General features: G+C 35.0%; 2 protein-coding genes across 7 annotated transcripts in view; both read right to left on the reverse strand.

Moving 5' to 3' along the window:
• The window catches only part of LOC117111434 (facilitated trehalose transporter Tret1-2 homolog), a 4,547-nt gene extending 4,016 nt beyond the window's left edge, over positions 1-531 (reverse strand). The window contains exon 1 of one of the 3 annotated variants that reach the window (XM_033254353.1): positions 487-531. The gene's annotated coding sequence lies outside the window, so the exon portion shown is untranslated. Of the gene's footprint in view, positions 1-340 lie in introns of all 3 variants that reach the window. The other 2 variants (XM_033254352.1, XM_033254351.1) reach the window with 2 other exon arrangements.
• A 2,911-nt stretch (positions 532-3,442) lies between these two features.
• On the reverse strand, positions 3,443-13,136 carry LOC117111432 (solute carrier family 2, facilitated glucose transporter member 8-like). 4 transcript variants are annotated; one of them, XM_033254347.1, is made up of 9 exons: positions 12,715-13,136; positions 12,356-12,457; positions 9,765-9,921; positions 8,842-9,048; positions 5,834-5,933; positions 5,183-5,397; positions 4,797-5,055; positions 4,114-4,433; positions 3,443-3,698 (listed from the first exon to the last, which is right to left on the reverse strand). In XM_033254347.1, exons 3-9 carry the CDS (start codon positions 9,909-9,911, stop codon positions 3,474-3,476), a joined length of 1,473 nt encoding a protein of 490 aa, XP_033110238.1. In that variant the 5' UTR covers positions 9,912-9,921; positions 12,356-12,457; positions 12,715-13,136; the 3' UTR covers positions 3,443-3,473. The 4 variants fall into 4 exon arrangements, with proteins under 4 accessions (XP_033110238.1, XP_033110237.1, XP_033110239.1 ...); XM_033254346.1 differs by lacking the exon at positions 12,356-12,457 and having other exon boundaries at positions 12,715-13,106; XM_033254348.1 differs by lacking the exons at positions 12,356-12,457; positions 12,715-13,136 and adding an exon at positions 11,116-11,429.
• Between the last annotated feature and the right edge of the window lie 359 nt (positions 13,137-13,495).

A 13,495-nucleotide genomic window follows, 5' to 3' on the forward strand; every position in this document is an offset into this window, starting at 1 on the left:
GATATGCGTCGTGCGTGAAAAATCATACATTCGCCAGTTTGTAGTAAACACATCGATTGATATAGCGACATTCGCCACTTTGCTAATTAATTTTCTTCCTTAATTACTTATCAAATTGACTCAATTTTTTTGTCAGAGATTCTACACAGTAAAACAACTTAAATTCACAAATAAAAAAAAAATTGATTTTTCCACATTCGCCACTACGTTATATAGGGGACGATATATATATATATATATATATATGAAAACCAGTCTATCACATTATTAAGTCATGAAACAAAATATGTTTGGTAGAATAATAATAATAGAATCAGTGCTGGAATAAAGGAACAAATACCGGGTATGGGAAATCTCTACACGTTATCCTCCACACATATTATCGTGGAGGAGGTTTGACATTAAATTAACACCTGGTCATATACACCAACCCAAAGCATTCACGAGGAGCATCCCACCGCCTAGAAACAGCTGAAAGCCACCTACTAACATTCCTCGCAAATTAGAACTCGATAACTCTGCTATGTATACCTATATAGATAAAAAAAATAAAAGAATAAATGAAAAAATAAAAACATATTTCGTGCTTTTAGCCTAAAAAAACCCAGTATTATTATCATTATTATAATTATTATTATTATTATCATTCTTATTATTATTATTATTATTATTATTATTATTATTATTATTATTATTATTATTATTATATTATTATTATTATTATTATTATTATTATTATTATTATTATTAAAATGACATTTTTAAACACAAAAAAATATTCGGTCAGTGGCTTTACTCAGTTTTCATCATGTTGTCTACTTTATGTAGATTCTGGTAAATCAAAGGAATAATGTATTAAGGTCTCAAGTGAACTAAGCTTCTCTACATCAAAGCGTTCTTCTAGGTGGCCCATAGTACACAGGCGAGTACAGGCACTGTAGTTCTTCAGAAGTACATGTGCGACCACCAGCCTGTGACTGGATCTTAGATCAACTAATGAAAGTGATATAATTTTATATAGGCCTATCTCTATGTGACACTTACTCTCCTTTTTCAGCCAGCATGCCATCGTTCTCAGTCGAACCATTACCTGTAGCTGCCATTTACTTTTGACTTCGCATTTCGCAATTATCTAAACAACGATTAGGACGTTTGTGTAGATTAGGCTATTATATTCGAAGGATCTTGCTATGTCAAACACGTATTTAGAGGGCGACATACTTTTAAAAAGTAATCTTCATCATTTTTCGTTTCTTGTTCATGATAGAATGTTATATGATTTATAAAGTACTATGTTCAAGTTTGATGACTAAGTATTTGCTTTTTTTTTGTTTAATAAGTTAAACCATGAGAAAAATTTACCAGTGCAACAGCCGTCGCTGTGCTTAGAAATTGTAAAACTATAATTTGTTAAATTTGTGGATCATAAAATATCATCCGTGTAATAAATCTAAATTAATATGATAATCGTATGCGACTAAAAGTATGAATTAAAATGAAGCATTTTTGTTTTGTAATTGTAACCACATTTTATTTGTCAAAAACATGTGACATGCTTATTTATGGACAGGATGAATCATATGACCGTATATAGCAACATCATGACTATATATGGGCATGCAACCCTACCGGCCTCAGTTAATCCTGACACCTTTACTGGTACTCAGGTTTCTTCTGGAAAATCAGTTGTGTTGGCAGTTTCAACATTGATGTATGTCTGCCATATGTTTTACCTTTTTGTGTTCATAGCTATATAAATGACTAAAATAAGCATAATTACACATGTTCCAAACATAAATAATATGCCGCAACTTCGTGATTGTCATCTGGCGTTCTGCCAAGTATTAAACCAATCGGATTTGCCAAACTTAAAATAATTTAGTAAAACTTTACTTTTCCACGACAGATGTTACTATCAAACAAACATTTCCACCGACACAACCACATGCGTTACCACCATTGCCTCAGCCGACACCACCATAAGCTCAGTAATGAAGAACACCAAGAAATAGAATACAATAACTATAAATGTATTTATAATAAGATATCCATTATTCTAATAATAACTTTATTAGTTTTCTAAAAAGCATTACATAACAATACAATTCATTTTTTGTCTTTTGTGGGGGTTTAACCCACTTTTTTTTTCATTTTTTTTTTCAATTTTAAATTTTCCTGACATGGTGTCACAAAGTAAATTAAAATAGATTGGTTACACTTTAACATGCATGGCGCAATTATTCGCGCAACAATAAAATGGGTCAGTCTTTACCGGCTGATTAGTTAATTTTCATTTTCAGTCTAATAGCCTAATATCAGCTTTAGGAACAATAACATCAATATTAAACAATAATACCATAAAAAACAATGGAATTAGTGCACTATCATCACCTAATCATAAACCATTCTCATATTAAATAAATCGCAACAGTGTAGCAACAATGATTCCTAAATAATTACAACGCACCATTGTATTTAAATCCTTTACTATGAGCTTAAATTGAATTCATATCAAGTTTATTAATTTATTTATTTTAACTTGTAAATCTTATTAATAGTACTGTATGACGAAAATAAATCTCGATAAATATAGCTGTCTCTTATACACATCTAGATGTGTATAAGAGACAGCCCAAAGACCATCCCAAAATACAAAATGAAGTAATCAATCATCAGCATCGTACGAAAAAAAAATTAAACGCGTTTCTAAATGAAAGTGACGTTGGTAGCCTGGGTTCTAGCCCCTAATTTTGAGTTACTAACTCTTTATTACGCTTACTGCTCGCCATACCTAATTTAATTGGCGTCCATACTTGATTTCTTGTTTTATTATTATTCCGTCTCAATATTTACTTGCTCCTTGGTGGCGCTGTCCAGAATGTGAAAAAATAATAATAATAAGGGACTTGTGGCAAGTCTACGACCTTGTTGTGAGATACTTTGATGCAACACTTTCTACTGCGCCTGACAGTTGTCGGCTGATCGTGATTCCATGGAGAACGCAATTGCTACAACGCGAGCGCAGTGGATCATTTTTAATGACGATCCATTGAGACTGCCACTGCCACTGAAAATCAGTGGCAGACGCTCATAGGGAGCGGCGGAATTAGATTCGTCTCATCCGAAAGACGCCGCGGGTACGCCTTTGAACTTTTAGCCCTCCAGATGAGAACAACGATGGGAATTGAACCAGGGACCAAGAGATCCACGCGTCAGCACACAGTGGTGGTCACCACCAGCAGTCGCCAAGAGGGGAAATGTAGGGGCTCGGGTTAGTGTGGGGCCCAGGTTACGAGCGCGAAGCGCGGGGAGAATTGCGCCGAAGGCACAAGAAAATTTTTTTGAGAGGGGGCTCTCTGTAAATCTGGAGGGGAACATTATTAAGGGGCAAAATCCCATTATTGATGGCCCATGATAATAATTATTTTTGAAAAAATATGGAAAAAATGTAACCTGAATTTTCTATGGGTCCCCTAGGTTTGGGCCCCGGGAATATTTCCCCTTGCCCCTCTCGGCGGCCCACCACTTTTGCCGACTGAGCTAGCTGCTCTCGCTCGTTTCAAATTACGTTGAAAGTGTTTTGATATTTCCTCCAACGATCTTCCTTTGGTTTCAGGAACACATAACGCAACAAATATGACACTCAGAAGACAAACACCTCCAAAGAACCAGAACACTCCAGCGTCTGACATTACAACCTAATTAAAAAGATAAACATCATAGTCACAAATAATGATAGATCATGGCCTTCCATAACATTTAAAGAAACCAATAGGACAAGTATCGATGCATTACGGCGGTGAGAAAAGGGCAAGGTTTACCAGAGATAAAATTACTTTAATCAACTTCGTTTTAACGCCGTATGGTACTTGATTGTCTTGCTTTTGTTGCAGTTTACCCTCCATGAACGAAGTTCTTGCTAGTGAATTTCATCCCTCCAGTAAAAACAAAAGAAGAGAAGCAGTTAAACAAGGGAATTCTCTTTAAAGATCTCACCGGTTTAACACGCATACAGTTGATACCACCAATTACGGCCGGCCGGCCGAGTTAACCTGCTCTACCTTAATTGTGCTTAAGGTAAAATGAAGACATATAATTAAGCTAATTCCTCACCGACATTTTGAAAAACTCCTTCGTTACTACAAATGCAGATAACCAAGCGACAGTTATTGCAATTGCACTTGCTGGCCCCTTGGCTCTAGTTGGTAAGATTTCCGACACGACCACCAATGGAACTGCACCCCAAGCAAAGGAAAATGATGATGTATACACAATAACACTTGTTAGAGATAGCCATGTGAGATCTGATGATATCGGTGGGATTGATGTCGACTCTGTGTAATTAACGTCATTTATGGAGGTGCCATTTGCCGTGTTCTCTGTTAATTTGTAGTACAGTCCAAATGCACTAGCGCTTAGACACATTCCCATTCCTAAGAATTAAACAATAATTCCCGAGAATAAAAATAATTTTTGCTACACAAATTTTGGTAGTGGGACAGTGCAACGACATTTATTTCAGCACAAGATTGACTACAATATTAACTATTCAAAGTCCGCTGTTCAGACTATAAAATTTTATTTGACAAAAAAAAAACATTTTGCATGCCTAAATATGGTCATGATGACATCACATTATGACCATATACGCACATCGTGGCTATCATGGACGTACAACGGTCTTTTAATTTTTTGTTTGTTTTGTTGTTTTTTGTTGTTTTTTCGTTAAAGAAAATTGTATAACCTTGACAGAAAGCTTTATAAACACATTGTATAATCATATTATTATATGTTACCGGCCATAATGAGGAGTATTTTCCTTCCAATCCTGTCGATTAGTAAAACTGACACAATCGTAGCCACAACTTGCGCGGCAGTTACAATAACGACCGCTACATTGCCGTCCACTGATGGAGACGATTTTTGAAAGATGGTAACAGTATAAAAACCAACGGCATTTATACCGCTGAACTGTACAAACATCATTAGAATTACACTAATCACCAACGGTATGTACAAATTCGGCTTAAAGAACTCTTTGCACTGAAAATCATCCTGTGAACATGAAATAAAGTTATGTTAAAAATGTAGCCGCCAAGATATATTTATATTCGCCTTTATTCTATCATCATCATCGTCATAACAAAATGGATTGTACATGGGCATTAACGAAGTTTCGTACTGATTTTGACCGTATATCATCCGCAATGTCTTTGTATTCGTGATTAACATTGTATTCTCCGCCTCTTAACAACGTTAAGACTGACAATGCTTTGTTCATTTTATGTTTCATAATGCAGTAATGCGGTGTTTCTGGCATAAACATCATCAGTACTCCTAGAAGTGTAGATATTGCGCACCCAACAGCAGCCAACCAGACGTAAGAAAGCGAAATCCCTGAAATAAAGCAAATTTACAAACTAAATTTGAATAACCCATAACACAGTAGTACATATAGATCCGGTAATCCAAAGTATATAGTTTATACTACGATTAGGTATTGTTCACCTAAATTATATTTAAGGCTTTTGAATTATGGGGTCTTTGAATATATATTTTTAATTTTCTATACAACTATATAGACTTTGATGGCGGCACCACACGGTATGTACCATTGATGTTAAGGCAAATGGAAATAAATGGATAATACGTTAGAGACTTATCATAAAAATTCAAACAGAGCTACAATAAGCGTAGCCCCATTGGAATTAATGTCAACCTTACATCTGGAGTCAGCACACGCTAATGCTGTATAGGCCCTATTCCTCCTACATGGACTGATCAACCCTGGAGTCAAAACAAATTTGAATTCATCACCACAACCAACACCTACCCAAAGCATTCACAAGAAGAATTCCAACACATAGAAACAACTGAAAACCCCCTACTAACATTCCTCGCAGATCTGGTCTTGATAATTCCGCTATGTATACCTAAGGATAAAAATTAGTAAAATTAATTGAAACGTCATTGTAAATTTATTTCATTTCATTTATTAATTATTCTGACCAATGCACATTATCAAATATACTAGAAACACAAGATAGAGTTCTCCACAGAAAAAAAAACTGTTCCACCGAAATGCAATGTGGGAATACAATCAATGGGGGCCGCGCGTACGGCTGGATCTAAAAAAAACTTATGTCAGCGTTACACAACTGTGAATACATAACCTCCTTTTGCAGAGGTAGAAATCGTTGCCATTATTCATAAGATACAATAAATAGGCATTAAATAAATCAACACAATAAAATGACAGATACGCAGAATCGTATGACCGGACTCTGTGTGATAACGAAGAAAAAAAGAAAAAAAGAAAAAAGTCTGTATATACTTAGCAACAGAAGGGCGCCCTATACGTCTGGACCAAGTATAGAAAACTTGCATTATAAAAAGGGTTTGCTAAATACAACGGGTTCAGTCGAGGGGCGTGGCTTCGTATGTTGACGGCATGCACAATTTCAGCTATAGTTCGTCTTTCAGTTACAGTTCGTCCTCGACATAAGAGTAGACCCTGTCTTTCATTTTATCACACAGCATAGCAAAAAACATATCAACTCCATGGTACAACCAATGTAACAAAAAATAAGTTGTCCCTCTGTAATTTTCTTTCCAAAATTAAGATCCCTGGAACATTATCAATTTATGGTGTCTACACAGAGTGAAATAATACATAGGCCTAGTTAGTCTTATTTTAGGTATTAGGCCGTAATCACAGAAAGAAATGACAATTCAACAATGCAATGGCCTAATAGTACTAGTGCTGCAATACTGTACTTATTCTGTGGATTTTCCAACTTAATCCCATGAACAAATTAGCCTACATGAAGAGAAAATGAGCCTAATACATTAAAATTACAACTTCTATTACAACATAACTGCTAAAGTTAAGATGTATTACTTTTTAATGTTTCACGAAATTGCCGGCTATATTACACAAAAAGAGAAGGGGAACAGAATGTTAAATATTTAATTAATTATATATATTAACTTTCCAATGTCTGTATTGCAATTTGTATTGTATAAAGTAATGTATTAAATAACAATTAGGCCTATTCTTTAGTAGCCTAGGGCCACATTCTGCATATGCCTAAAGGCCTAGACAGTAACTGCTCTGGGATACATTTTCTTGGGGGACTAAGCTGTCCAACAGGGGGCTTAGCTTGTATGCCTGAGGAGGGGGAGGGTTTAGGAGATGAGATTTTTCAAAAAATAGGGAGCTCTGAATGGCCGGAAAAGGCACTTAACAGTGATCATTTTTTCTAAATGATGTACACATAACGAGATCCAGGATTTCGTCATCTAATCATCTCTTCTAAAGGATGTACACATGACGATATCCAGGATCTCATCATCTAATCATATCTTCTAAAGGATGTACATATGACGAGATCCAGGATCTCATCATCTAATCATCTCATCTAAAGGATGTACACATGACGAGATCCAGGATCCCGTCATCTAATCATCTCATCTAAAGGATGTACACATGACGATATCCAGGATCCCGTCATCTAACCATCTCTTCTAAAGGATGCAGACATGACGAGATCCAGGATCTCGTCATCTAATCATCTCATCTAAAGGATGTACACATGACGATATCCAGGATCCCGTCATCTAACCATCTTTTCTAAAGGATGTAACATGACGATCGATCCTGGATCTTGTCATCCGATCATCTCTTCTAAAGGATGTATACATGACGAGATTCAGGATCTTGTCATCTGATCATCTCTTCTAAAGGATGTACACATGACGAGATCCAGGATCTCGTCATCAGATCATCTCTTCTAAAGGATGTACACATGACTAGATCCATGATTTCAACATGTCTACATCATGTAGAATAGATAATCAGATGGCGAGATCCTGGATCTTGTCATCTGATCATCTATTCTACAGGATGTACACATGACAAGATCCAGGATCGATCGTCATCTAATCATCTGTTCTAAAGGATGTACATGACGAGATCCAGGATCTCGTCATCTAATAATCTCTTCCAAACCATGTACACCATGACGAGATCCAGGATCTCGTCATCTAATCATCTTTTCTAAAGGATGTACACATGACAAGATCCATGATCTCGTAATCTAAGCATCTCTTTCAAAGGATGTAGACATGACGAGATCCAGGATCTCGTCATCTAATCATCTCTTCTAAAGGATGTAGACATGACGAGGTCAAAATCTCGTCATCTAACCATCTCTTGTAAAGGATGTAGACATGGTGATATCCAGGATCTCCTCATTTGATCATCTCTTCTGAGGGATCTGATCATCTCTTTTAAGGGATGTAGACATGATGAGATCAAGGATCTCGTCATCTGTCATCTCTTCTAAAAGATTTAGACATGACGAGATCTAGCATCTCGTCATGTAATCATCTTTTCTGAAAAATGTAGACATGAGGAGATCCAGAATCGCAACATTTGATCTTCTTTCCTACAGGATGTAGACATGACGAGTTAATTATCTAGACATCAGGAAGGTCATTTTAAGCTTCCGTAGTATAATTTATACATGACGTATCACCACACAAGCCACACACCCTCAGCCGAACCCGTTGTATTTAGCAACACCTATAAGAAGAGAAGGGCGCCGAGTATGTCTGGACCAATTTCCGCCTCATTTGCTATGCGAGTACTCTATCTTGTATTTCTAATATCTTTGACATTATTAAGAATTGTTGTGTAATAGTACACTTGCTGCTGCTGCTGCGACTCCTGCTTCTACAGACTGCTGCTTCTGCTAGTGATGGCGGTGTTGCTACACAATAACCTAATCAAAAGTAATGCTGGCTAAAGAGATACAGAATATATCTAGACCTACTTACAGGGGTTGTGAGAGAAGCCATTCCTGTTCCAATACCAGTCAGTATACGTCCAGTGTAAAGTGTTGCAAGATTATCTATTGATGCTATGAGACCGTAGCCAACCACAAATGGCAGAGAACACAGCATCATGGCATATTTTCGACCCAAATTATGAACACAAAACCCAGCAATAGGGCCACCGACTATAGCACCAACGGCCAACAATGACTAAAATTTTAAAATAAAAATTATAAATTAACAATATAGTCCTACCTGTATTTGTATTCTACAAAATATTGAAAGAATTTGTATTACTTTTCTTAAGTAGCCATATGTTTTGAAACTAGTTGCGTAACGATAGCCCATAAACGAAATGTTTTGAGAGTTTTTTTAGATATCTTTAGAAATGTGAAATTTCCCAAGTGACCTCAAATTAGACCAAATTTAGTAAATGGGATTAGCATAATAGATACAACCACCTTGAACTTAAAAACAAGCGATTCAATTTTTAAAAGGTGTTTTCTTAGATTGGCCTTGTACTTTAAAAATGTAAACAATAATTTCATAACCAAATTTGGCATGTAGCCCAACGACTATAGAACTTACTTCACAATTCAAAAGATATAAACATTAATAGTTGGACTGGCTTTATAAAAGTTTACCCACGTTAAACTCATACACAACCAAAATTCTATGATTTAATTCATTCGATGTAAATTTCATTGCAATTTGTAAACAAATTGAAGTTTAAATCAGAAAGAGGAATACCAACAGGAAGAATACCAGAAAATAATTAATTTTTTAAATTCAATATTGGTATGACTTTGCTGATCTGGAGACGTTTTGTATTTATGAGAAAAAAACATGACATGTTATTTTAATACTGGCAATGATTTATAGCCATTTTCTAGAACATTTTCAAATAATGCTATAGTAATTCTTACACCAAACCACGATATTTGATCAGTAGTCTTAAACAATTCTCGGCTTTCCATGTCAGGTATAGCAGGAGATGTGTATGCCATGGTGTAGCCCATCATAGCCGGACCAAGCAGAGCAACGAAAGCTGCCACGTATAAATTTTTATTCATAACATTTCGACTGAAAGAAACATGTATATTGGTATCATAATATCATTCTTCGAACACAACGACTACGGCACTTGAAATTCAAGGTTGGTTCCACAGTTAAAATTTCTACGTAAAATTATAATAGCAAATGGAGCCGTAATATGAATTTATTACACAAGCTTCACCAGATGCATAGTATGTAAAATTAGACCTCATTGTACATTACCAAACGACCGTATTCGAAGATTTTTACAACTTTTCCGACTTTTGAGAAGAACGAACGTTGTAAAGTGGGTTGCCTGGTGAATGAAGGGAGATTACTGAAGCATAATGATGTCATATTAGGCATATAGGCCCATGACATCACATTTGTCACATAAAATCTGATAGTGCGGACAAAATATTTTTACACCATTGTTTTTATTTCACTAGGTGGTATTACGGAGTTTGTGGGGCCCCGGTGGTGACTTATTGGGGGCCTTAATAAGCGAATATTAAGTTTGCGAGCGGACCGAACAATGGCGCTTGGGGCCAGGAGGCCGAGTAAGGCCCCCTGGTGGGGGTCCGAGGGGGCTTCACCCTCTCGCGCTCAGAGCTTATGGCATTTATGAACTGTTAACTGCGTTGTCAGAGAACATAAAACGGTCCATGACTAATGAAATATTTTAGACAATTTTATGACAAAACCAACATAGATGACATAGGCAAACGTTCTGAACTGGTATAGGCTGGCCTATGTACTCTATGTAGGTGTAAATAAATACAGAGAATAATTTAGTGAGAAACAAAATATGTTTTAATAACGTATATAAAATGCAAAGCAGATATTGATCACAAAACCAGAAACAAATGTCAAACATCAGAAAGCAGCTTTTGTTTAAAACTGTCGGGGACGCCTTTGAATGAAACTATGGTATTATATTATATTTTTTTATACTAAAATGTAGTTGCCTCTCGTGCCTGGGGGCCCTGGCGCTCCGCCGCCCCGTCAGAGCCCGAGCGTGACGCCACTGGTTGGACCCACTTTTCATTTTGATACTTTCACCTTAGCCTGTACCTAGTTCAAGGATATTGGTTAATTGCTTTCCATTCACCCATGGAAAAGATTAAACTCATAAATTTACAAGAATTTAAAATAAAAATAAATAACACAGCTATTCAGACAATGTAACGTCATAAGTGGAGTGTAAACATTATAATTAGGATGCATTAGGATGAGGCTTACCTTTAAAACAGTCGTTGTCTATCCTACTTAACAGAGTGTAAAAATTGCTCTAGAGTGTTGCCCGAGTATCATAATAGACTCCAAACGAGTAGTAACCAGTGTATCCACATATTAATACCACTTACCAAGTATGACTAGGCATATCTGCTTTCAACCCTTTTAAGTTGCCTATTCTAATGTTAGAGCCTACAAAAACTTGCCTAACGGTAACAAAATGTAAAGTGTATTTAGAAATTAAATGATTTAGGTGGTAATTTGAACCTTTCATTTCATGTTTTAACAACATTCAATACATACCCAGCTATGGTAGCCCCTGGTAGCTGGTGGTACCACCCTACAACAAACATTCATTACATTATTGGGATTGAGTTTGAGTTGGATTTCAAATGTATTATTAGGCCAAATAAAATAAATTAATTGTTTGCCCTTCTTTTTTTTTTTTTATTAAATGATAAATAAGGGCGGGGGGAAAATTTTTTTTATTTTAAAACATTCATTACATTATTGGGATTGAGTTTGAGTTGGATTTCAAATGTATTATTAGGCCAAATAAAATAAATTAATTGTTTGCCCTTCTTTTTTTTTTTTTATTAAATGATAAATAAGGGCGCGTGGAAATTTTTTTTTATTTTATTCATTTAAAAAAAATACTCATCAGTTGGAATAAAAATAACCCACAGAGGCCTAGAATGGCAATATCTTACATCAGACAACGACTTTAGACTAATTTTGTAGGGTATCTGGCAAAAATTAAAGATAAATTCACTCACATTTATTTTTAATTTGTAAAGAAAAAAAAAAGAAAAAAAAAACTCTTTTTAAAAGTTTTAGTTTTTTCGCCCCTATTTGTTTCAGTGAGTTAGGGGCGGGTGGAGGAGGGTAAACAAACAATTTTTTGGCCTTATCATTGATTTCTTTTTCTGCCATTGTTTAATTAACAGGTAAACATTTACAATTATCATAAACTATACCGTATATTTAAAACTAAAGCGAACTAGAAATGACCAAATTACTGACTCACAAGATGAGTAAAATTGTTTTCCTTTCAAATAATTTTTTTTTATAGTTATACACCACGTTGAGGTTTAGTTATGATCATTTGATTAAATTCGTGAGTAACAATATTATTGTCGACGTAGTTGAATGCTTTACAATTAATTATCAACCACAAGTTAGCCAAACATTATTTAATTTTCTCAGTTCCGCTAAATGTAAAATAAGGCATTTCGATTCTTCTTACTTATGTGATCAGGACTGTGCTTTCAGGAGGGCTCAGCTTCAATACTCAAGACTTTGACAGCAGAATAGTTGTATTCTTACCACCTTCGTGGATTAGGTTCATCTAGGTTTATAATTAATGTTTTTATATCAGTATTTTTACGTCTATTAAGTTGTTTAGGAGGAACACATCTTATATTTAAGGATGTTTATAAACTCTTAAGACTATTTTGAGTACAAATGAAATGTCTAAGATTTAATATTTAACAAAAAATACAAAGTATAAGAATGTAAAATATACACAAAAAATACCAAGTATAGAAATGTAAAAAAATATACAAAAAATACAGAGTACAAGAATGTAAAAAAAAATGCACATACTCATCTTTATAATTATTAGTCAGTCTGTTATCGGTCTCCTTTGAAGAATTATTTGTAGTTTCCATTTAATATTTAAATAAATTACTTCATACGATCTTCGATAATCTCCGCGGGATGTTCTAGTATAAACTGAGCGTAAAAAAATCGCTTAATTACTGATGCCTACATGGCAGTATACACTTATGCAAATTTACACATTACCAGAGAAAACAAAGCGCTTTAGAGCAAATAAATACCAAATAACAAATGCCACACACCACGGTCATTTGTGTAATTTGTAAAGCTATTGAATATATTATCTACGTTCGTCGCAATAAAATAATGGTGCCATTTCATACTTTGCTGTAAAGGTGCAAATATTTGGGCATGCTCTATCGGAGAGGACCTTTAAACAACTCAGTATATTTGTTCAAGGCCGCATGCGGGCGCGTGTAATCATTTTACTTTCTTTGATGATCTAGAAATCCATTACGAATATCAAATTTTAGCAATAAATTATACAAACCCCGTTAATTATATTATTGTAAGTAAAATTTTCGATAAACGTTGTATATTATTTTTAACAACTGCATGGATTATATAAATATATAATACTTTTCTATTGCATGACTAATATTTTTTTTTTAAAGATTAATGTTATTGAATTAAATATACAATACTTTAATTACTCTCGGTCTCGAATTAGAGGGGTCCCAAATTGGAGGGTGCACTGTATTTTTTTCTTGTAAATCCTTTTTATAATTTTATTATTATTTAAACTTGTTCTACTGCAGTATTTTCG

This window comes from Anneissia japonica, unplaced genomic scaffold, assembly GCF_011630105.1.
Source record: "Anneissia japonica isolate Jap-2015-1 unplaced genomic scaffold, ASM1163010v1 scaffold288043_len311759_cov178, whole genome shotgun sequence".
In the NCBI taxonomy this organism is placed as follows: Eukaryota; Metazoa; Echinodermata; class Crinoidea; order Comatulida; family Comatulidae; genus Anneissia; species Anneissia japonica.

Bases quoted from the DNA above. Each gene is read 5' to 3' on its own strand.
- LOC117111432 (XM_033254346.1), bottom strand. From the start codon at position 12,779: ATGGAAACTACAAATAATTCTTCAAAGGAGACCGATAACAGACTGACT. The intron at 9,922-12,714 runs GTATGTGCATTT...TGTTTCTTTCAG, and splicing joins ACTAATAATTATAAAGATGA to TCGAAATGTTATGAATAAAA. The intron at 5,398-5,833 runs GTAGGTGTTGGT...GCTTTATTTCAG, and splicing joins TCTTCTTGTGAATGCTTTGG to GGATTTCGCTTTCTTACGTC.